This window comes from Ammospiza nelsoni, chromosome 5 (genome assembly GCF_027579445.1).
Source record: "Ammospiza nelsoni isolate bAmmNel1 chromosome 5, bAmmNel1.pri, whole genome shotgun sequence".
NCBI classification, from domain to species: Eukaryota; Metazoa; Chordata; class Aves; order Passeriformes; family Passerellidae; genus Ammospiza; species Ammospiza nelsoni.
In genome coordinates this window covers 1,684,745-1,709,966 of record NC_080637.1, presented here as the reverse complement: position 1 = coordinate 1,709,966, position 25,222 = coordinate 1,684,745, and the positions used below count along the sequence as shown (strand labels likewise).

The following is a 25,222-nucleotide window of genomic DNA, read 5'->3' as shown; positions in this document are numbered from 1 at the left end:
CAACAACAAAAAAAAAAAGTGAATTTCTGTGTTTTTCAAAGCCCAATTCTCGCGTTTCATCTCTTTATCTGCTAAATATATCCAATATTACAGCTGGATCCATTATCATTAACTCCCCAAAGCAGCAACTCCTGAGAGCCCTCCCAGCCCCATTCCTGCCTTTGTAACCCTGATTTTCATCTCTTTCTCTGCTAAATATATCAAATATTACTGCTGGATCCATTTCTTATTAACTCCCCAAAGCAGCAACTCCTGAGAGCCACTCCCACACCAATTCCTCTTTCCATCCCTGCTTTTCACCCCTTTCACTACAAAATATATCCAGAATTGTTGTTAGATCCGTTTGTCATTAACTCCCCAAAGCAGCAACTCCTGAGAGCCCTCCCAGCCCAACTCCTGCCTTTGTAACCCTGATTTTCATCTCTTTATTTGCTAAATACATCAAATATTGTTGGTAGATCCCTTTCTCATTAACTCCCCAAAACAACAACAACGAAAAAGGTGAATTTCTGTGTTTTCCAAAGCCCAATTCCCGATTTTCACCCCTTTCTCTGCTAAATATATCCAATATTGTTGATAGATCCATTTCTCAATAATTCCCCAAAGCAGCAACTCCTGAGAGCCCTCCCAGCCCAACTCCTGCCTTTGTAATCCTGATTTTCATCTCTTTATTTGCTAAATATATCCAATATTGTTGTTAGATCCATTTCTCATTAACTCCCCAAAACAACAAAAAAAAAAAGTGAATTTCTGTGTTTTTCAAAGTTGAACTCTTGCATTTCATCTCTTTATCTGCTAAATATATCCAATATTACAGCTGGATCCATTATCATTAACTCCCCAAAACAACAACCCCTGAGATCCCTCCCAGCCCCGTTCCTGCCTTTGTAACCCTGATTTTCATCTCTTTATTTGCTAAATATATCAAATATTGTTGTTAGATCCATTTCTCATTAACTCCCCAAAACAACAACAACAAAAAAAGTGAATTTCTGTGTTTTTCAAAGCCCAATTCCTGATCTTCATCCCTTTCTCTGCTAAATACATCAAATATTATTGTTGGATCCATTTCTGATTAACTCCCCAAAACAACAAAAAAAAAAAGGTGATTTTTTAATAGTTTTATTAAATATTTTTGTATTTTCCAAAGCCCAATTCCTGCCTTTCTAACCCTGATTTTCATCTCTTTATCTGCAAAATATATCAAATATTACGGCTGGATCCATTTCTGATTAACTCCCCAAAACAACAAAAAAAAAGTGATTTATTTATAGTTTTATTAAATACTTCTGTTCTTTACAGTTTTATTAAATATTTCTGTATTTTCCAATGCCCAATTACTGATTTTCACCTCTTTCTCTGCAAAAAATATCAAATATTGTTGCTGGGTCCATTTCTCATTAACTCCCCAAAACAACAACAAAAAATGCTAATTATTTATAACTTTATTAAAAATTTCTGTATTTCCCAAAGCCCAATTCCTGATCTTCAGCCCTTTATCTGCTAAATATATCAAATATTATTGCTGGATCCATTTCTCATTAACTCTCCAAAACAACATCAAAAAGCTGATTTATTTATAATTTTATTAAATATTTCTGTTATTTATAGTTTTATTAAATATTTCTGTATTTTCCAAAACTTAATTCCTGCTTTTCACCCCTTTCTCTGCTAAATATATCAAATATCATTGCTGGATTCATTATCATTAACTCCCCAAAACAACAACAACAACAACAACAAAAAGTGATTTATTTATAGTTTTATTAAATATTTCTGTTCTTTATAGCTTTATTAAATATTTCTGTATTTTCCAATGCCCAATTACTGATTTTCACCTCTTTCTCTGCAAAAAATATCAAATATTGTTGCTGGGTCCACTTCTCATTAACTCCCCAAAACAACAACAAAAAAGGTGATTTATTTATAGCTTTATTAAATATTTCTGTATTTTCCAAAGCCAAATTCCTGCTTTTCACCCCTTGCTCTGCAAAAAACATCAAATATTATTGTTGAATCCATTATCATTAACTCTCCGAAACAACATCAAAAAGGTGATTTATTTATAATTTTATTAAATATTTCTGTTATTTATAGTTTTATTAAATATTTCTGTATTTTCCAAAGCCTAATTCCTGCTTTTCACCCCTTTCTCTGCTAAATATATCCAATATTCTTGCTGCACCCATTTCTCATTAACTCCCCAAAAACAACAACAAAAAAATGCTATTTATTTATAACTTTATTAAAAAGTTATTTCCCAAAACCAGAAATTCTGTCCCTCAGCAGTCTCAGCTGGGAGATGGGGGAGATTTTTTTATTTTCCTAGCATGGAATTGTATCTTTCATTAATTTTATGGATTTAATTGAGGTGTGGAAGCACCAGGGCTGCTGATAATATTGGCTGTGTTGTAGGGCTGGTGAATTATTTAGAAAGGGGATTTTGTGAAATGTTCAGAGGGAAATTGGGAGTGAAAACCAGTTCAAAACTGGGTTTTTTTTTTAATAAAATGTGGTTGAGTCACAATTATTTGATTTGCAAGTGGATTTAAAGAACCTAGCGAGGAGCCATCAGCAAAAATGAGAATTATTGAGAGCAGGAAATGAGTGAAGATTTGTGTTTTCACAAGAAATAAAACTCCTAAATTAACATTTTTCCTGTTAATTTTCATTGCCTTCCACTTCCAGAGCCTTTTGCCTCAGCAGGTTCCTCCTCCCTGCACAGAAAATTGAATTTTTGGCCCAATTTGGAGACATGGAAGAGCCAAAGGTTTTGTGGGTTAAATTGGATGAATTGCACCAAAGCAGCTCAGGGTGAGTAACTCAGGGAGTTACAAAATTGGAGACAAAAATTCCAAAGATTTTCAGGAATCGCTTCCCACAGAGGAGGATCCTCAAGCTGAAGATCAGCAGCTCTTCCAAGGCTCCATATTCTTGTGGTGGATTTTTTTGGCAGAATGAGAAATGATTCCTTAGCCCTGGGGCACGGAGGAAAAAATGCAAAATTTGGGTGGGTTTTTTTGGCCATAGTGGGGGATTTTTGGCAGTTTAGTGATGTGAGTGCTGGACTGGACAGAAAATCCAGCCAAAATTCAGCAGCAAACCAGGAATGGTGGGGTGGGAAGGGACCTTAAATCCCATCCAGTGTCCAAGGACACCTCCCACCATCCCAGGGTGCCCCAATCCTTCCTTGGCCTGTGGAGCTTTGAGGATTTCCAGCTCGTGGGATGGTTCTTATCAGCCCCACTTCGAGATAAGGGCTCTTGTTTGATAAATTTGGCCCCCAAATCGCTGGAGTGACTTTTGCTCCAGTCCTGAATTGTGTTCCCAGTTGTTCTCCTTGCCGGACTCGGCACTTTGCTCCATGGAAAACCCAACAAAGGTGGTGTAGAATTCCAGAATCCCAGAATGAGTTGGAAGGGACCTCAAAGCCCACCCAGTTCCAACCCTCCCACCATCCCAGGCTGCTCCAGTCCCAGTGCCCAACCTTGGCCATGGCAGGGATCAGGGGCAGCCCCAGCTGCTCTGGGAATCCCTTCCCAAAATCCCACCCCAGGCTCCCTCTCCAGGGAATTCCCTCCATTCCCAGCTCTCCCAGCCTGGCATTGGATCCATCCCCACCCCGACTCCTCTCTAGGAAGGGATTTTGGGCTCTGGGGGCTTCACTGGCAATCTCAGCACTCCAGGAAGGGTCTCCCTTCCCTTTGCCATCCCCAACTTCCATAAAAACCCCTGGGGATGGATTCTGAGTGTCCCAAATCCCAGAATGGTTTGGGTGGGAAGGGCCCTTCAAGCCCATCCCATTCCAATGCCACCATCCCAGGCTGCTCCAGCCTGGCCTTGGGCACTGCAGGGATCAGGGGCAGCCCCAGCTGCTGTGGCAATGCCAGCCCAGGCAGGAATTCCTCATTGCCAAGATGCCACCCATGGCTGCCCTCTGGCAGTGGGAGCCATTCCCTGTGTGCTGTCCCTGCAGGCCTTGTCCCCAGTCCCTCTGCAGCTCTGCTGGAGCCCCTGCAGGCCCTGCAATGTGCTGGGAGCTCTCCCTGGAGCCTTCCCTGCTCCAGGTGAGCACCCCCAGCTCTGCCTTTCAATAATAATTATTCTTTGGAAATCTTTGGCACGGCATCCTTAGGAACCGCCTCTAACTGGCGTTTTGGGGTCACTAAATAACCCCAAAAAGTCAATTACGAATTGCTCCCCGCCACAACCAGCGCCGGAGCCGCGCCTCCTCCTGACGCCACCTCAGCGCCGCCATCACATTTTTCAGACCAGAACTACAACTCCCATCGTGCCCCGCGGCGGGGCGCCCGCCGGGAGCCGCGCTGAGGCGGCGCGGAGCCTGCCGGGAGTTGTAGTTCTAGTTCCCGGGAGCGAACTACCGGCGGCCGGAGGAAGCGGGGGCGGCGGGGCCGGGAGCGGGGCAGAGCCCCGGGATCGGGATGCGGCCGCGGCCCGGGACGCCGCCTCGTTGCCTGGAGCGACACCATGCACCCGGCCGTGGCGGTGGGGCTGGTGTTCGGCGGCTGCTGCAGCAACGTGGTGTTCCTGGAGCTGCTGGCCAGGTGCGGGGCCGCGGGGAGGGTTTGGGGGGGATAAAGGGTCAGGGGAGCCCATGGCAGTGGGATCGGGGTGAGGCCTCTCAGGGGAGCCCATGGCAGTGGGATCGGGGTGAGGCCTCTCAGGGGAGCCCATGGCAGTGGGATCGGGGTGAGGCCTCAGCGTGTGTGAGGGGAGCAGCGGTGCCACGGTGGCTGTGGGGGACTGGGGGGATTTGGGCTGCGGGGGCACTGAGGGGGTTTCACCCCTCAGGCCTTGGTGTCCCTCATGGAGGAGCCCAGAGTTGGAGCATCGCCTGTGTCCCCTCAGTGGGGTTTGGGGTGTTTGGGGGTGGCCCCTGCCTGTGGCCGTGTCGGTGACCTGTCCGGGCATGGGGATGTCCCCTCTCCGCTGTCCCCATGCCGGGCAGCGCTGAAATCCCCGGGACGAGACAGGAGCTGTGCCCGGGGACAGCAGGGAATGTTCCGCACATGGGAGTGCGAGCTGGGAGTCTGGGAATGTTCTCCCCCTGGGATCGTCACTCTGCAAAGTCACCGAGTCCCCTTGATTGCCAGATTGGAGGCTGATGGTTTTGGGGATGTCATCTTCCTCATCCTGATATTCATGGGATCTCACCTTCCTCACCCCTATGTTTTTGGGGATCTCAGTTTCCTCATCCTGATGTTCTTTGGGATCTCACCTTCCTCGTCCTGATGTTTTTGGGGATCTCACCTTCCTCACCCTGGTATTTCTGGTGATCTCACCTTCCCCCACCTGGTGTTTTTGGGGCTCTCACCTTCCTCACTCACCCTGGTGATTTTGGGGATCTCACCTTCCTCCCCCTGATATTCATGGGATCTCACCTTCCTCACCCCAATGTTTTTGGGGATCTCGGTTTCCTCATCCTAATGATTTTGAGGATCTCACCTTCCTCACTCACCTGCCTGATGATTTGGGGCTCTCACCTTCCTCACTCACCCCAATGCTTTTGGGGATCTCACCTTCCTCACCCTGATGATTTTGGGGATCTCGTCCTCCTCACTCATCCTGATGTTTTTGGGCTCTCACCTTCCTCACTCACCCTAATGTTATTGGGGATCTCACCTTCCTCACCCTGGTGTTTTTGGGGCTCTCATCTTCCTCACTCCCTCTGGTGTTTTTGGGCTCTCACCTCCCTCACTCACCCCGATGGTTTTGGGGACCTCACATTCCTCACCCTGATGATTTTGGGGATCTCACCTTCCTCACTCACCCCGATGTTTTTGGGGCTCTCACATTCCTCACTCCATTGTTTTTAGGGATCACCTTCCTCACTCACCCTGGTGATTTTGGGGATCTCACCTTCCTCACTTACCTTGATGTTTTTGAGGATCTCACCTTTCCTCCTCCTGATGATTTTGGGGATCTCATCCTCCTCACTCACCCTAATGATTTTGGGGCTCTCCCTTCCTCACCCCAGTGTCCTTGGGGATCTCACCTTCCTCATCCTGATGATTTTGGGGATCTCACCTTTCTCACTCACCCGATGTTTTTGGGGCTCTCACATTCCTCACCCCATTGTTTTTAGGGATTACCTTCCTCACTCACCCTGGTGATTTTGGGATCTCACCTTCCTCATCCTAATAATTTTGGGGGTCTCACCTTCCTCACTTACCTTGATGTTTTTGAGGATCTCACCTTTCCTCCCCCTGATGATTTTGGGGATCTCATCCTCCTCACTCACCCCAGTGTTTTTGGGGATCTCACCTTCCTAATCCTGATGTTTTTGGGGATCTCACCTTCCTCACTCACCATGATAATTTTGGGATCTCACCTTCCTCACCCTGATAATTTTGGGATCTCACCTTCTTCACCCTGGTGTTTTTGGGGCTCTCACCTTCTTCACCCCAATGTTTTTGGGGATATCACCTTCCTAATCCTGATGTTTTTGGGGATCTCACCTTCCTCACTCACCATGATAATTTTGGGATCTCACCTTCCTCACCCTGATAATTTTGGGATCTCACCTTCTTCACCCTGGTGTTTTTGGGGCTCTCACCTTCTTCACCCCAATGTTTTTGGGGATATCACCTTCCTAATCCTGATGTTTTTGGGGATCTCACCTTCCTCACTCACCATGATAATTTTGGGATCTCACCTTCCTCACCCTGATAATTTTGGGATCTCACCTTCTTCACCCTGGTGTTTTTGGGGCTCTCACCTTCTTCACCCCAATGTTTTTGGGGATATCACCTTCCTAATCCTGATGTTTTTGGGGATCTCACCTTCCTCACTCACCATGATAATTTTGGGATCTCACCTTCCTCACCCTGATAATTTTGGGATCTCACCTTCTTCACCCTGGTGTTTTTGGGGCTCTCACCTTCTTCACCCCAATGTTTTTGGGGATATCACCTTCCTCACTCTGATGATTTTGGGGATCTCACCTTCCTCACTCACCCTGGTGATTTTGGGCTCTCACCTTCCTCACCCTGATATTTCTGGGGATCTCACCTTCCTCACCCTGATGATTTTGGGGCTCTCACTTTCCTCACTCACCCTGATATTTTTGGGGATCTCACCTTTCCTGCCCCTGATGATTTTGGGGCTCTCACCTTCCTCACCCTGCTGGAGGAAGGCTGGCAGGGTTTGGGCAGCCTGACTGGGAGCAGAGCGATGCCTGAACTGGTTTGGTGTGTGGCACCCAGTGAGTCACTGCACCCTGAGCCCTCCCTGCATCCCTGCCAGCCCATCCAAATCCCAATTACAAAGGAAAAAGGGGCTGCAAAACCCAGCAGTTGGGATATTTGCTGCAATATAAACCCAGAAGCAGTTCCTGGAGAAGGAGAGTTGTGTGAGTTGTTGTTTTTCCTCTCGGGGATTGCTCCAATCTCTGCCTTTCCTGCCTGAATGACAGAGGAGGAATGAACCCTTTGGAAGCAAAAAAAACTTTTGGATTTGGCTTTTTTGCCGCTCATGTATCCTCCAAGCAAACCTTAAACCAAAATATTTGTCCCTGTTCCAAGACTGAATTATTCAAAGGTGGCTGAAACCCAGAGGAGCAAATTCCAGAAGTCCAATTGCAGACAGCAAGGAAAAGCTGCTTTTCACACAAAACCTCTTTCAAGCAGCACCTCTCATCCACTTCCAAAATTCCTCCACTCCTAACACCTCAATTCCTGTGCCTTTTACTTGCCCTGCTCACCTTTAGTCCCAAAATTGGGATAATTTCATTATTTCATTGAGTTTTAGAAGGAAAATTCCCCCTGCAGATGAATATTGATATTCCCAATATCCCAACTCTGATATTGCCATAAAACAAGCAAAATCCTGGAGCAGGATGCCAGGAAAAGGCAGTGGAGGAGTAGCAAAGGTGAAGAAATTGGGAAGAAATTTGCTCAGGATTTATAAATAAAGCAAAGGAATGAGAATTGTTTAATCTGGAAATGCCTGAGGGCACAGAAAAAGCTTTAAATGTGTGGAGAGTGGCTGCAGGGCAGAGGAGAGAAATATTCCTGCTGGATCAGGGAGGCAGAACAAGAAATCTCCAATTTCTTGATTGAAGGGGCTCAAATTGCTGTGGAAGGGACAAAAATCAGATTTTCTCCCTTTCCATGTGGTGAATTTGGAGAGAGTGCAAGGAAATTTCTTGCTGGGATGATTCTTCCCAGTTGTCCACAGCTGAAGCAGATCTTGGGTTGGCAGATCAGGATTAATCTCATTTTTTAGGTGGATCTGAGTGAGGATTGTGAGGCACAAAAGGAGCCCAGAATTCTTATCTGTGTCTTATCAGCCAGCACAGAACCCTGAGTGCCAGCAGTGCTGGTAAAATGGGGTCAGGCCCAGGGCTCTGGGAGGAGGCCAAGCCCAGCCTGGGGTTATCCCAGCTCCTTGTGATCCTCTCTGGAGCTGAAAGGCTGCAGATAAGGCTGGAGATAAGAGTGGCCATCCTGCAGCTTCTGGCTCTGCTTCAAGGTCACTTTTTCTCAGGAGCTTTTGAACCTTTCAGCTTCAGGGTTGAAGTTTTATGGCTAATGAAGTTTTATTGATAGTGAGGTTTTATTGATAATTCTGGGAAGAATGTGGGAATTGCCAGGTGGGCAGAGGGAAGAGGCTCGGGGTGAAATCCCTGGGATTTGATTTTTCCAGTTAAAAAAATCCCCTTTTGCTTTCTCAGCCCTGCCCTCCCCAGGTGCTGCTGCTCCTCAGAGCTCTGTGGGGTGACACAGGAGACTTTGGAGGGGACAGCTTGGAAATTCCTGGTTTCCAGAGCATTTCCCAGCTTGAATCCTGCAAATCTGCACCCAGGGACAGTGTGTGCCATGGGCTCTCCCAGGAATGCTTGGCCTCAGTTTCTGTCTTGTAGAAGAAAAAAATGGAAATATTGCCAAAATCCCTGCATCTCCCACTTGTCATTGCCTGCCCTGTCCCAGCCTGCTCTGAAATCCTTCCCTGCTCCTGGAGGCTTGGTTTGGATTCCCTGCAGGAATTCCTGTTGCCACAGGAGAAATGTTTGGTTTGCTCAGAGATTGTGCCATTCCTGCACTCCTGGATCCCTCTAGAAAGGGACTGAGAGGGTCCCTGCTGAGCTCTGACAGAATTTTGTGCATTTTGCAACCTGCTGGAGTTAAAAAGATCCATGGATGTCACATGGGATTTCTGCCAGGAATTTTTGGGGCTCCTGTGAGGAGTTTTGGTCACTCCTAGAATTCAAACCAATGGGGTTTTTGGCACCCAGAAATCCCAGTTTTGGTCACTTTAGAATTCACAACCAAAGGGATTTTTGGCATCCAGAAATCCCAGTTTTGATCCATTCCAGAATTCAAACCAAAGGGATTTTTTGGCTTGGAAATCCCAGTTTTGGTCCATTCTAGAATTCACAACCAAAGGGATTTTTGGCACCCAGAAATCTCAGTTTTGGTCACTTCTAGAATTCACAACCAAAGGGATTTTTGGCATCCAGAAATCTCAGTTTTGGTCACTCCTAGAATTCACAACCAAAGGGATTTTTTGGCTTGGAAATCCCAGTTTTGGTCCATTGTTTAATTCACAACCAAAGGAATTTTTTGGCATCCAGAAATCCCAGTTTTGATCCATTCCAGAATTCAAACCACAGGGATTTTTGGCATCCAGAAGTCCCAGTTTTGGTCACTTTAGAATTCACAGCCAAAGGGATTTTTGGCATCCAGAAATCCCAGTTTTGGTCCATTCTAGAATTCACAATGGGGTTTTTTGGCACCCAGAAATCCCAGAGGAGCTGAAGCTCTTTTAGAGGAAACTGAGCAAAGCTGCCCCAGCACAGAGCTGACCTTGGCACAGCAGCAATGAGGAATGTTGAATTTCCAGCTGCATTTTCCCCCTGGAAATTCAGATTACCTCAGATTACTTCAGATTACCCAAACTCAGCAGCTTTTGGGAAGGGACAGAATCCCCCAAAGGCACTTCCCATGGGAAAGGGGGGATCCAGCAGGGTTTGTGTCACTCCTGGCCCCACTGAGCTGTTCCTGTTGGGAAATGTGGAGGGAAATCCCTGCAGGAGATTGTGCAAGCTCAGGTGGAGAAAGGCTGAGGAAACCCCGGCAGGGCGGGTCTGTGCTGGGAAAGGGATTGGGGTGTGGGAAAGGGATTGGGGTGTGGGAAAGGGATTGGGGTGTGGGAAAGGGATTGGGGAAGGGAAATGGGGATTGGGGTGTGGAAATGGGGATTGGGGTGTGGGAAAGGGATTGGGGTGTGGAAATGGGGATTGGGGAGTGGGAAAGGGATTGGGGTGTGGGAAAGGGATTGGGGTGTGGGAATAGGGATTGGGGTATGGAAATGGGGATTGGGGTGTGGGAATAGGGATTGGGGTGTGGGAATAGGGATTGGGGTATGGAAATGGGGATTGGGGTGTGGGAATAGGGATTGGGGAGTGGGAAAGGGATTGGGGTGTGGAAATGGGGATTGGGGTGTGGGAATAGGGATTGGGGAGTGGGAAAGGGATTGGGGTGTGGGAACGGGATTGGGGTGTGGGAAAGGGATTGGGGTGTGGAAATGGGATTGGGGTGTGGGAAAGGGATTGGGGTGTGGAAATGGGATTGGGGTGTGGAAATGGGGATTGGGGTATGGGAAAGGGATTGGGGTGTGGGAAAGGGATTGGGGAGTGGGAAAGGGATTGGGGAGTGGGAAAGGGATTGGGGAGTGGGAAAGGGATTGGGGAGTGGGAAAGGGATTGGGGTGTGGGAAAGGGATTGGGGTGTGGAAATGGGGATTGGGGAGTGGAAATGGGGATTGGGGTGTGGGAAAGGGATTGGGGTGTGGAAATGGGGATTGGGGTGTGGGAAAGGGATTGGGGAAGGGAAATGGGGATTGGGGAATGGGAAAGGGATTGGGGTGTGGGAAAGGGATTGGGGAATGGGAAAGGGATTGGGGTGTGGGAAAGGGATTGGGGAATGGGAAAGGGATTGGGGTGTGGAAATGGGGATTGGGGAGTGGGAAAGGGATTGGGGAGTGGGAAAGGGATTGGGGTGTGGGAAAGGGATTGGGGTGTGGAAATGGGGATTGGGGTGTGGGAAAGGGATTGGGGTGTGGGAATAGGGATTGGGGAGTGGGAAAGGGATTGGGGTGTGGGAACGGGATTGGGGTGTGGAAATGGGATTGGGGTGTGGGAAAGGGATTGGGGTGTGGGAAAGGGATTGGGGTGTGGGAAAGGGATTGGGGTGTGGGAAAGGGATTGGGGTGTGGAAATGGGGATTGGGGAGTGGGAAAGGGATTGGGGAGTGGGAAAGGGATTGGGGTGTGGGAAAGGGATTGGGGTGTGGAAATGGGGATTGGGGTGTGGGAAAGGGATTGGGGAGTGGGAAAGGGATTGGGGTGTGGGAACGGGATTGGGGTGTGGGAAAGGGATTGGGGTGTGGGAAAGGGATTGGGGTGTGGGAAAGGGATTGGATTGTGGGAAAGGGATTGGGGTGTGGGAAAGGGATTGGGGTAGAGAAAAGGGATTGGGGTGTGGGAAAGGGATTGGGCTGTGGGAATAGGGATTGGGGTATGGAAATGGGGATTGGGGTGTGGGAAAGGGATTGGGGTAGGGAAAAGGGATTGGGGTGTGGAAATGGGGATTGGGGTGTGGGAAAGTGATTGGGGTGTGGGAAAGGGATTGGGGTGTGGGAAAGGGATTGGGGAATGGGAAAGGGATTGGGGTGTGGGAAAGGGATTGGGGTATGGAAATGGGGATTGGGGTGTGGGAAAGGGATTGGGGTGTGGAAATGGGGATTGGGGAGTGGAAATGGGGATTGGGGTGTGGGAAAGGGATTGGGGTGTGGGAAAGGGATTGGGGTGTGGGAAAGGGATTGGGGTGTGGGAAGGGGATTGGGGTGTGGGAATAGGGATTGGGGTGTGGGAAAGGGATTGGGGTGTGGGAATAGGGATTGGGGTGTGGGAAAGGGATTGGGGTGTGGGAAAGGGATTGGATTCTGGAGAAAGGGACAGGATTGTGAAAAAAGGGATGGGATTATAGAAAAAGGGATAGGATTTTGGGAATAGGGATAGAAATCTGGGAATAGGGATGGGATTCTGGAAAACGGAATAGGATTATAGAAAAAGGGGATAGGATTATGGGAGAAGGGACAGGATTCTGGGAAAGGGATTGGATTGTGGGAATAAGGACAGCATTCTGGGAATAGAGATAGGATTTTGGAAAAAGGGACGGGATTATGAAAAATGGGATAGGATTCTGAAAAAAGGGATGGGATTATAAAAAAGGGGATGGGAGTTTGGAAAAAGGGACAGGATTCTGGGCACAGGGCCAGGATTCCCCCTCATTGTTGGGTGCCAGTGTCATTTCTCCATGGCTGCTGTGATCCCTGTCTCTCCCTGCCTGCAGGCAGTTCCCAGGCTGTGGGAACATCGTCACCTTCTCCCAGTTCCTGTTCATTGCTGTGGAAGGTTTCATCTTCGAGGCCAACTTCGGCAGGAAGCGCCCGGCCATCCCCATCAGGTACAGCCCCAGGCAGGAATCACCTGGATCTCTCTCTCATCTCCAAAAAGCTTCTCATAAAATGGATTTTCCACTTGTCCTCTGGAAATCCCATCCATGCGCTGCAGAGCCACGTTGGGAAGCTGTCAGGCTGGATAAAATCCACACTCGTTTATCAGGAATTTTCAATGGGAAATTTCCATTCCTTGTCACAGGAACAGGGCAGAGTTTTGCACAGGGAAGAGTTTTTTGTGCCTCAAGAGCTTTTTGTGTCTGGGATTTGGTGTGGTGGGAGTGGGAAGGGAAAGTTTTCCTGGAAAATCACCCAAATTCACCTCACATTTCTGCACTGGTGGCAGAACCAAGAGCCCTGCTGTGCTCCAGAGCTCTCTATGCCTTCCTGAGGGGTCCCTCAGCATCTCAGGGAGGTTCCTGCCCATCTCCCAGGTGTTTTATCCCTGTTCCAGGAATTATTTCATCATGGTGGCCATGTTCTTCACCGTCAGCGTGGTCAATAACTACGCCCTGAACCTGAACATCGCCATGCCGCTGCACATGATCTTCCGCTCGGTGAGCTCCCTCCTCTTCCTCCTCCTCCTCCTCATCCTCCTCTTCCTCCTGGGGCTCCCATTCCATCCTTGCTGCTGGAGCTGTCCCTGCTCCACGTGTCCTGAGAGCACCAAGCCCCTGTGGAGATCCCGAGCTCCAGCCCTGCTCCAAAGGTTTCACTTGATGGAGTTGATCATTAAATTCCAGATGAATGGACAGGCAGGGAAACAGGAAAGCCTTTGGAATTCCAGAGCTGAGGGGGAAGGGGCAGTGACAAAACCAATCCCAGGCTCTGGCTGGGATCCAGCTTTCCTTGCCACCAAGTGGGTCACATTCTGGTCTTGAACATTGCAGGTCATGGATTTGGGATTTGGGATTAATTCCACCTGCACAAGTCTTTGCTTTGGGAAAAAAAAAATTATTTATCTTTTTAATTCTTCTCTAATTTATCTAAAAATTATTTATGCATCTTACCTTAAGTGTGGATGAGTGCCAGACTAAAAGATTTTTTAAACCCCAAGGAAATGGAGCCCCAGCTGTTGGGAATAACAGAATCTCCTGGTGGGAGCTCTTTCCCCACAGCACATCCTGGGGGTGGAATAGCTGGAATCAGGAGAGGTTCTAAAGGATAAAACCAGCCCAAGGTTTTTCCTGTCCCTGGGAATGGGATGGGGACACAGGAATGGGATGGGGACACGGGAATGTGGGAATGGGGACACAGGAATGGGATGGGGACACAGGAACCTGGAATGGGGACACAGGAATGAGGGAATGGGATGGGGACACAGGAACCTGGAATGAATGGGGATACAGGGATCTGGAATGGGATGGGAGCACAGGAATGCAGGAATGGGATGGGGACAAGGCAATGTGGGAATGGGATGGGGACACGGGAATGCAAATGGCAAAGGAAGACAGGAATGGCAGAAAGGGGACACAGGAATGTGGGAATGGAGACACAGGAATGGGATGGGGACACAGGAACCTGGAATGGGGACACAGGAATGGGATGGGGACACAGGAATGTGAGGATGGGATGGGGACACAGGAACCTGGAATGGGGACACAGGAATGTGGGGATGGGGACACAGGAACCTGGAATGGGATGGGGACACAGGAACCTGGAATGGGATGGGGACACAGGAACCTGGGAATGGAGACACAGGAATGGGATGGGGACACAGGAACCTGGAATGGGGACACAGGAATGGGATGGGGACACAGGAATGTGGGGATGGGATGGGGACACAGGAACCTGGAATGGGGACACAGGAATGGGATGGGGACACAGGAACCTGGGAATGGGATGGGGACACAGGAATGCAGGAATGGGAAGGGGACACTGCAGGAGACCTGTCCCACATGAACTCTGAGGGGTGGTTCTGCTCCTGCAGCCAGTCCTGGAGCTGGGCTTTGCTGCAGGGTGGATGGGATTTCCAGAGGGATTTGGGTTCTGGTCACACACTGGAAAAGAAGAAAGAGGAGATCCCTGGCCAGGAGATCCAATCCTGGTTCCCAAGGCACCTGGCTCACCTTCTCCTGGATGAAGGGACTCACAATCATGGAATCACTGAGGCAGGAAAAGAACTTTAAACTCCTGGAGTCCAACCATTCCCGGCACTGCCAGGCCAGCACTGCCCCCTGTCCCCAAGTGCCACATCCACAGGGCTTGGAAATCCCTCCAGGGCTGGGACAGCCCTTTCAGGGCAGGAGTTTTCCCAATATCCAACCTCAGGGAAGCTGTTCCTTCTCCCTGTCACTTTTCCTGCTCCAGTCTGGAGTTTCTCTTGGTGTTCTTGCAGTTTGGGATGAGCATCCCAGGCTGGGCAATTCTGGCCTCTGATCTCCTGCTTTGGTTTTCTCTTCTTTTTTTTTATATTTTTTTTTATTCCCCCAGGGTTCTCTCATAGCAAGCATGGCTCTAGGGATCATCATCCTGAAGAAAAGGTAAATCCCAAACTTCCTCTCTTCAGGGGAATGCTCTGCATTAAATCCTGCTGTGGGTGTTTGGTGCCATCACTTTTCCTGTTAAATATTCTGATTTTAATGATGGGAAACTGGGACAGAGAGCAGGGCACAGAGGCTGGAATAGCTCCTTGTGCATCTCCACCTCTCCCTCCTTCCTTGGCTGGAATTTTGGGCTGGGAAGAGATTTTCCACAGCTGTGTGGATAACACAATAATAACATGCTGATACCATGCTGATAATACATTGATAAGGCTGAGCTGTGCCTGCACAGAGCCAAGGCTGGAGCTGTGGGATGAGATGGAAGAAGTGTTGGGATAAAGTGGGATAAATGTGGGGAGAAAAGCTTGGAGGTGCTGAGCTGGCCCTGCCAGGGTTAGGGGTGGGAATGTGGCTCCAAATCCCAGGTTTGGAGCAGGAATTCAGGGAAGCAGGGATGGGTGTGAGGCAGGTGGGGTTGGTGACATGTCCCTTGTCCCCTGTGCATAACACACTGAAAACACATTGATCATACATTAATTACATGCTGATAACATGCTGATAACACATTGGTAAGTCAGAGCTGTGCCTGCACAACTGGAGCTGTGGGATGAACTGGGAGAAGGGTTGGGATAAACTGGGATAAATTCTGGGAGAAATGGTTCTTGGGGTGCTGAGCTGGCCCTGCCAGGGTCAGGGGTGGCAATGTGCCACTTATGCCAGGTTTGGAGCAGGGATGGATGTGAGCCAGGCAGGGTTGGTGACGTGTCCCTTGTCCCCTGTGCATAACACACTGCAAACACATTGATCATACATTAATAACATGCTGATAACACATTAATAACACATTGATAATTCTGAGCTGTGCCTGCACAGAGTCAAGGCTGGAGCTTTGGAATAAAGTGGGATAAATTTGGGGAGAAAAGGTTCTTGAGGTGCTGAGCTGGAGTCAGCTGGCCCTGCCAGGGTTAGGGGTGGGAATGTGCCCCTTATCCCAGGTTTGGAGCAGGGGTGGATGTGAGCCAGGCAGGGTTGGTGACGTGTCCCTTGTCCCCTGTGCAGGTACAGCGTGTCCAAGTACAGCTCCATAGCCCTGGTGTCCCTGGGCATCTTCACCTGCACCTTCATGTCTGCAAAGCAAGTGGTAAGCATGGCAAGGGACAACCTCAGCAATTCCCTGTGTCTGATTTCTCATGGAGGTGTCTCCTTCCTCTGCATCTGCTCCCCAGCAGCTTTTCCTCCTGGTTCTATTTTCCTGTGGGATTTCATTAATTATTAATTAATTAATTACATCTGTTCATGCTGGTTTTTTCTGGGAATAAATCTCATTTTTCTGCCTCAGAGGTAACAGAAAGAAGCTGCTTTTCCTTGCCTCGTGTGGCAGGCAGGAGCAGGTGAATCCTAAACAAAAATCCACCAGAAATCTTCCTTCTTTCCATCCCACAAGAGGTTGTTTCCTTTCAGGCTGGATTTTTCCAGCCTGACCTTTAAATGAAGTGCCTGTGCTGGGAGAGCAGGAGGGAGGGAAGCAAATCCACGTGGAACACACTCAGAGCTGTCCCTGGGTCAGCACCCACAGCCTGACCCCGTCAGCTGGTGACAAAAAATGGCACAGAGTGACAATTGGTGCACTTAATCCAGCTCACAGGGGTCTGAAGGGAGCTGTCACAGCCCCAAATTCCCCTTCATCCCACAGCCCCAAATTCCCCTTCATCCCACAGCCCCAAATTCCCCTTCATCCCCAGCACAGACCCACAACCTGTCCCCATCAGCTGGTGACAAAAAAATGGCACAAAGTGACAATTGGTGCACTTAATCCAGCTCAGAGGGGTTGGGAATGAAGGGGACTGTCACAGCCCCAAATTCCCCTTCATCCCACAGCCCCAAATTCCCCTTCATCCCAGAGCTTTTCACCCTCAGGGGGCTGAGGGAGGGCTGGGCTCTGCAGCCTGGGCTCTGAGTTCATCCTGAGCAGCTCCCAGGGCTGAGCCTGGGGTGGAGCTGAGGGAAAGGGGAATAAATCCCTGGAACACAGGGAGGGAGCTGAGGCAGCTCCAGCTGGAGTTGTGCCCTCAGCCTCATCTCCTCCATTTCTTGACAATAAGTCTGGTTTAGGTCTGGTTTAGGTCTGGTTTTAGGTCTGGTTTTAGGACTGGTTTTAGCTCCTGATGGGCTTGGCCAGGACTCTTATTCCTTCCTAGAGAGTCACCTCTGGGATGGGGACACAGGAACCTGGGGATGGGGACACAGGAACCTGGGGATGGGATGGGGACACAGGAACCTGGGAATGAGATGGGGACACAGGAACCTGGGAATGGGGACACAGGAATGCAAGAATGGGATGGGAACACAGGAACCTGGGAATGAGATGGGGACACAGGAACCTGGGAATGGGGACACAGGAATGCAAGAATGGGATGGGGACACAAGAACCTGGGAATGAGATGGGGACACAGGGATCTGGGGATGGGATGGGGACACAGGAACCTGGGAATGGGGACACAGGAATGGGATGGGGGCACAGCAACATGGGAGTGGGATGGGGACACAGGGATCTGGGAATGGGGACACAGGAATGGGATGGGTACACAGGAACCTGGGAATGGGGACACAGGAACATGGGAATGGGGACAGAGCAACATGGGAGTGGGATGGGGACACAGGAATGCAGGAATAGGATGGGGACACAGGAACCTGGAATGGCATGGGGACACAGGAACATGGGAATGGGGACACAGGAACCTGGGAATGGGGACACAGGAATGGGATGGGGACACAGCAGTGTGGGAATGGGATGGGGACACAGGAGCCTGGGGATGGGATGAAGGTACATCCCACACAGGGATTTGGGAATGAGCTGGCTTTGAGGGCTTGAAAAGCAACACTGATGATTTTTGTGGTTAAAAGAGTTCAGTCTCATCAAACCAGGCCGTTCCTTTCAGGAAAAATCCTGATTTGATCAGACTCTGCCATTTTCTGCTGGGATCTCTGCATTCCCTGGAGCAGGGTGGGAAGCCTGGGGCTGCTGCAGGGACCTGGTGGCTCTTGGTGACTCTTGTGTCTCCCCTCAGGCGTCTGACTCCAGCTCAAATGAAGAGGATGGACCCCAGGCTTTCCTCTGGTGGCTGCTGGGTATGTGAGGGCCACATTTCTGGGATGCTGGCAGGATTCTGGGAATTCTCCTGGCAAAGGCAGCCCTGCCTGGAGGAGAGAGGGAGAGAGAGGGGCTGGGGCTGCTCCAGGTGTTCCTCAGCACAGGATTTCACAGATGAGGCTTTATCTGTGGTTTCCTGCCTCCACCCTGGGTGTGTTGGTGGCCCTTTGGGAAATCTGGGATTGATTGTTATCAGTGGTGGCACAAACTGCATCCCTGGTACTTTTAAGGGATCTCTTGGAGACCTGTAATCAAATCCCAAAATCATTACCAGTTTTATTACCAACTCTGGGCAGTTTGTTTGGTTTTTTTTTTCCCTGAAAGCCAAATTTGGTGATTTGGGCTGTGCTTCCCTTGCAGGCATTGCTGCCCTCACCTTTGCCCTGCTGATGTCTGCCAGGATGGGCATTTTCCAGGAGACTCTGTACAAGAGATTTGGGAAGCACTCCAAGGAAGCTCTGTTCTACAACGTGAGTCCTGGGCTCCCCCTGCTCCAGGCTCCCTTCACAGGGCTCTGAGGGTGAGGGATGAGGATCTGACTCCATGTTTCACAAGGCTGATTAATTATTTTATGATATATATTATATTATAACTACACTAAAAAAATAGAAGAAAGGACTTCATCAGAAGGCTGGCTAAGAATAGAAAAAGAAAGAATGATAACAAAGGTTTGTGGCTCAGCTCTCTGTCTGAGCCAGCTGACTGTGACTGGCCATTAATTAGAAACAACCAACATGGACCAATCCCAGATGCATTCCACAGCAGCAGATAATCATTGTTTGCATTTTGTTCCTGAGGCCTCTCAGCTTCTCAGGAGAAAAAATCCCAAGGAAAGGATTTTTCATAAAAGATGTCTGTGACACCCTCCCACTCCTGCATTGGGCACAAAAAGGATCCCACACTGCCAGGAGGGAGCTGGCAGTGATCCAGCTCTGATCCAGCTGCTCTGATCCAGCTGCTGTGATCCAGCTGCTCTGATCCAGCTGCTCTGATCCAGCTGCTCTGATCCAGCTGCTCTGATCCAGCTGCTTTCCAGCAGGGGTTTTGGGTGGATTCCCCTCCCCTGATCCCACCCCGGTTTGTTTCTCCCCCAGCACGCGTTGCCGCTCCCTGGGTTCCTGCTCCTGGCTCCCAACATTTACCAGCACGCCGTGCTCTTCAGCCAGTCTGGTGAGTGCTGGGCTGGGCCATCCCTGCTCCTGGGCCTCCCCATCCTCTGGGAAATCCTCTGGGAAGTTCATTCCTGCATTTGTGCATGCTGGCATCTTGGGGAGTTCCAGGCCTTTTGGATTTGGAGGAATTTCAGGAAGGAATTCCTGCCTGGGCTGGCATTGCCAGAGCAGCTGGGGCTGCCCCTGATCCCTGCAATGCCCAAAGCCAGGCTGGAGCAGCCTGGGATGGTGGGATTGGAATGGGATGGCGTTGAAGGGCCCTTCCCACCCAAACTATTCTGGGATTCTGGGATTTGGGACACTCAGAATCCATCCTGAGGGATTTTTATGGAAAATGGGGAGAGAAAAGAGAGGAGAAGGGAAGGGAGACCGTTCCTGGTTTGCTGAGATTGCAAGTGAAGCCCCTGGGTCCATGAATGTCTTGGAGAGGAGATGGATCCAATTTCAGGCTGGGAGAGCTGGGAATGTTCCCCTGGAGCAGGGAAGGCTCCAGGGAGAGCTCCCAGCACATTGCAGGGCCTGCAGGGGCTCCAGCAGAGCTGCAGAGGGACTGGGGACAAGGCCTGCAGGGACAGCACACAGGGAATGGCTCCCACTGCCAGAGGGCAGCCATGGGTGGCATCTTGGCAATGAGCAATTCCTGCCTGGGCTGGCATTGCCACAGCAGCTGGGGCTGCCCCTGATCCCTGCAGTGCCCAAGGCCAGGCTGGAGCAGCCTGGGATGGTGGCATTGGAATGGGATGGGCTTGAAGGGCCCTTCCCACCCAAACCATTCTGGGATTTGGGACACTCAGAATCCATCCCCAGGGATTTTTATGGAAGTTGGGGATGGCAGAGGGAAGGGAGACCCTTCCTGGAGTGCTGAGATTGCCAGTGAAGCCCCCAGAGCCCAAAATCCCTTCCTAGAGAGGAGTCGGGGTGGGGATGGATCCAATGCCAGGCTGGGAGAGCTGGGAATGGAGGGAATTCCCTGGAGAGGGAGCCTGGGGTGGGATTTTGGGAAGGGATTCCCAGAGCAGCTGGGGCTGCCCCTGATCCCTGCAATGGCCAAGGCCAGGCTGGACACTGGGGATGGAGCAGCCTGGGATAGGGGGAGGTGTCTCTGCCATGGCAGGTGTGGAATTTAAAGAACCATTCCATAATTCCCTGTTTAAAACCCAAGTTTCTTACCAATTCCCACACACCAACCACATCCAAGAGTGATCCCTGGGAAAAGGAACATGGGAGCTCAGGAATGGGAGCACCAGGACCTGATCCTCAATAAGGGATGTCAACATGGACCTGCTGGGGTTTATTTTTTTTGCTGGTGCTCCCCAGGATTTGCTGTGGGAACAGAGTGAATTCCTCTGACAAAGGAGAGCACGACAGAGCTTTTCTCCTCATATTTTCCCTTATTTTCCCTTCTTCCCTCTGGAATTGCAGGCTGTGTAGGGCTGCAGGGAGTCCTGGATCATGGTTAGGCTCGGCAAGGAGAGAGGCTCCTCCAGCAGTGACCTCATCCCGTCCTTTTTCCTTTTTTCCCATTTTTTTCCCATTTTTTTCCCTGCAGAGCTGTTCCAGGTGCCGGTGATCGGCCTGACCCTGCCCATCATGTGGTTCTACCTCCTGATGAACGTCATCACCCAGTATCCTTTATCCCTGATCCCACCTTCTGTGGGATGGCACAGCAGGGCTGGAGCTGCCTTCCTCAATCCTTGGAGTCCTCCCTGCCCTCGGGAGCTGCTGGTGGTGGAACTCCAAAAATATGGGGGAAGGGAATTTGTGTTTTTTAGGTTGGACTTGATCTCAAAGGTCTTTTCCAGCCTGGTTTGTTCTGGGATTCTACTCCAGTGGGGGCATCTGAGATTTGGGGTTTCCCTGAGTTTGATATGTCCTGTTCCAACCCAGCTGATCCCAGGAGGGAATTTCCCCATCCAGAGCAGAATTTCCCCATCTCCCTGCTTCTCTCAGCAGGAGGAAAATCCTTGGAGTCTTCCCTGCCCTCGGGAGCTGCTGTTGTTGTAACTCCAAAAATGCAGGGAAAGGGAACTTTGGTTTTTTAAGCTGGACTCAGTGATCTCAAAGGTCTTTTCCAGCCTGGTTCATTGTGGGAATCTGGGACTTCTGCTCCCTGGAATCCAGGAACTCCTGGAGATCCAGGAGATCCCTGGCTCCCTGGAATTCCAGGGGAAATGGAGGAGTTTGGAGCTTCCAACTCAGCTCCAGCTGCTCCAGTTGGGGAATCAGATTTGGGCTTTCCCTGAGTTTGGTGTGTCCCATTCCAACCCAGCTGATCCCAGGAGAGAATTCCCCCATCCAGAGCAGGCTGCCCATCTCCCTGCTCCTGCCCATTCCCAAAGGGAATCCCCAGTCTCCATCCCTGCTCTCCCTTACCTGCTTCTCTCAGGAGGAAAATCCTTGGAGGCTTCCCTGCTGTTGGGAGCTGCTGTTGGTGTAACTCTGAAAATATGGGGAAAGGGAACTTTGGTTTTTTAGGCTGGACTCAGTGATCTCAAAGGTCTTTTCCAGCCTGGTTCATTGTGGGATTATGGAACTCCTGCTCCATGGAAATGGAGGAGTTTGGAGCTTCTAACTCAGCCCTGACTGCTCCAGTGGGGGAATCTGGGATTTGGGGTTTCCCTGAGTTCATAGCATCCTGTTCCAACCCAGCTGATCCCAGGAGGGAATTCCCCCATCCACACCAGGCTGCCCATCCCCTGCTCCTTCCCATTCCCAGAGGGAATCTCAGTCTCCACACCTGCTGTCCCTTAGCTGCTGCTCCCAGGTACGTCTGCATCCGCGGCGTGTTCATCCTGACCACGGAGTGCACGTCCCTGACGGTCACCCTGGTGGTGACGCTGCGCAAGTTCGTCAGCCTCATCTTCTCCATCCTGTACTTCCAGAACCCCTTCACGGGCTGGCACTGGCTGGGCACGGCCTTTGTCTTCGTGGGCACGCTGATGTACACGGAGCTGTGGCACAGCCTGGGGCCGCTCCTGGCGCGCTGCCGGGGCCAGGGCCGGCCCAAGGAGCAGTGAGAACAGGGAATTCCCGCTGGGAGCTGTTGGTTGTGTGCCAGAGCAGAGCAAAGCAGGGAGCCCCCCAGTCCAGGGGGTGCTTTTGTACCAGGGGAGGTGTTGGCTGTGCCAAGCTCCTGGGAGAATGGGGAGCCTGCACTGGGAACTTGGGGAAAGGATCATGGAGAAACAATCTGGGCATTTTTTGCGAGTTGGCATTTTTTAGGCAACCCCTTTTCCTTCCTTTTTTTTTTTTTTCCTTCCCCATTGGAATAACCCTTTTTAAGGAGAAGCTGATCCAGAGGTTTGTTGGGAGCCCAACTTCCATGGCTTTTGGATCAGCTGGACCCTGAGCCGGTCTCGTGCCATCCTTTAATTGTCTCGGTGTCTGGAGCTGATGGCTGAGCCCCGTTCCAGTGGGAATCCCTGATCCCTGTGCTGGCAGGATGTGGGACACAGCCCCAGCTGGAGCTCCCAGTCTGCCCAGGGCACCCTGGCTTTCCCCTCCCTTGGGATCAGTTTCCTCGTGGCTTTTGTGCCAGCCTGGCACAGGCTCCTTGTCCCTCAGTGTCACCCCTGGCTGCTATTCCTGGAGTTTCCCTGCAGTTTTCCTGGAGCAGCTCCCATGCTGGAGCTGCTGTCCCTGCTCAGCTGGGAACGTGGAAGGATGAAGGAGGTTTAATAGCAAAGGAAAAATGATGGAAAAAATTCCCAAAGTGATGGAAAGGCAGCACCTCCCTGCCAGGCATTCCCTGAACCAAGGCCACCTTTCCAAAACTTCCTCTGTTTTTATCATTTGTTTGGGATAATCCCCAGCTTCCCACGGCCTCATCCCTGCTGGGAGCAGAGTGGGAAAAGGGAGAGGTTCCATCTGTGCTGGGAGCACTGGTTTAGCCCCAGCCCCAAATCCCAGTGTGGGAAAAAGGAATTCCATCCCACCCAGAGCCAGCGTGGCACTGCCAGGACCTGCAGCTCCATCCTAATGTTCTGAAGGATTTTTTTTTCCCAGTTCCCATTTTTCCTGAGCCTCCTGATTGTGGGATCCAGGGATTGTTGGGTCCAGGGATTGTAGGATCCAGGAAGTGTGGGATCCAGGCGTTTTTGGGATCCAGTGATTGCTTTATCCAGGGGTTGTGGGATCCAGGGATTGTGGGATCCAGGGGCTATAGGATCCAGGGATTGTTTTAATCCAGGAATTGTAGGATCCAGGGTTTTTTTTAATCCAGGAATTACAGGATCCGGGGATTTTTTAAAGCCAGGAATTGTAGGATCCAGGGATTCTTTTATCCAGGGGCTGTAGGATCCAGGGATTGTTTTAATCCAGGAATTGTAGGATGCAGGGATTGTTTTATCCAGGGATTGTGGGATCCAGGGGTTTTATCCAGGGATTGCAGGATTCAGGGATTGTTTTATCCAGGGATTTGGGATCCAGTGATTGCTTTATCCAGGGATTGTGGGATCGAGGGGTTTTATCCAGGGATTGCAGGATCCAAGGATTGTTTTGTCCAGGGATTTGGGATCCAGAGATGGTTTTATCCAGGGGTTTGGGATCCAGAGATGGTTTTATCCAGGGATTTGGGACCCAGGGGCTGAGCAGAGCTGACACGGAGCTGCTCCCAGGTGTAACATTTGTGCATCCTCTGGGTCCCTCCTCCTCTCCAGGACCTTGCACATTGTCCCCAATTCCCATGAGACACGGGAATTTTGGGGGATTTGGGCACTCCTGATTTTTGGTTTTTTACCATGTGCTTTTCACTCCCAACACATCAACCTGGGGTTGTTTGTTGCTGTCAGGAGCATTTTTAAACTTCCTGGTGTGATTGAGCGCGTTTGGAATATTTATGGAGCGGCAGAGGTGCCTGGTTAGCCAAAATTAATTAATTAATTAACCCCCTCGAGGCTGGGGCTGCTGATTGGTGTGGGGTTGATGTCTGGGCAGAGATCACAGCACCTATTTTTTAGCAGAGGCTGGAGGAGGGAAGGAGCCCGGCCGCTTTTGGGGTGGCTGGTGGGGTTTGGGAGGGCTTGGGGTGGATTTTTTAAAGTGAAATAAATAAATCTGTGTCCTCTCCAAAGGCTGCTGGGGGCGTCTCGTTCTGTGCTTCGCTGTGGCTGGAAAATCTATGGAGTCATGGAATGGTTCAGGTGGGAAAAGCCCTCTGAGGTCATCCAGCCGTTCCCAGCAGTGCCAGGGCCACCACTGATCAATGTCCCCAAGTGCCACCACTAATCAATGTCCCCAAGTGCCAGCACTAAGGAATGTCCCCAGGTGCCACCTCCACTGGGCTTTGTCCCCAAGTGCCACATCCCCTGGGCTTTGTCCATGAGTGCCACCACTAATCAATGTCCCCAAGTGCCACTGCCACTGGGCTTTGTCCCCAGTGCCACCACTGATGAGTGTCCCCAGGTGCCACCTCCACTGGGCTTTGTCCCCAAGTGCCACCTCCACTGGGCTTTGTCCCCAAGTGCCACCACTGATTGCTGTCCCCAAGTGCCACTTCCACTGGGCTTTGTCCATGAGTGCCACCACTAATCAATGTCCCCAAGTGCCACTTCCACTGGGCTTTGTCCATGAGTGCCACCACTAATCAGTGTCCCCAAGTGCCACCTCCAGTGGGCTTTGGAGTCCCCCAAGGATGGGGATTCCACTGCCCTGTCCCAACCCTTCCCATGAAGAATTTTTCCATGAATATCCAATCTGAGAACAACTCACCATTTCTCTCTAATATGAGAGAAAATAGCAAAGACTCAGCCTGGCTGGGTGGGGTTCTGGAGAAGATCCTGTAGGTGGATACAGTGTGGGTCAATGAAGGTGGTATAGAATGTCATCCTCTAAAGCGTTACAGCTGGGTTAATTATTAAGGATTAGGGGCAGGCCTGATGTTAACAGGCCACACCTGAAGCTAATAAGAGCAGTGGTATAAAAGAGTGGATTGGT

General features: G+C 50.4%; 1 protein-coding gene across 1 annotated transcript; it reads left to right on the top strand.

Moving 5' to 3' along the window:
* Positions 1–4,384: 4,384 nt before the first annotated feature.
* Positions 4,385–24,359, top strand: SLC35B4 (solute carrier family 35 member B4). Its single transcript, XM_059473041.1, has 10 exons — positions 4,385–4,565; positions 12,377–12,490; positions 12,937–13,039; positions 14,916–14,965; positions 16,025–16,106; positions 18,034–18,094; positions 18,477–18,586; positions 19,211–19,286; positions 20,838–20,913; positions 22,053–24,359. Exons 1-10 carry the CDS (start codon positions 4,489–4,491, stop codon positions 22,303–22,305), a joined length of 1,002 nt encoding a protein of 333 aa, XP_059329024.1. The 5' UTR covers positions 4,385–4,488; the 3' UTR covers positions 22,306–24,359.
* The last annotated feature ends 863 nt before the right edge of the window (positions 24,360–25,222 follow it).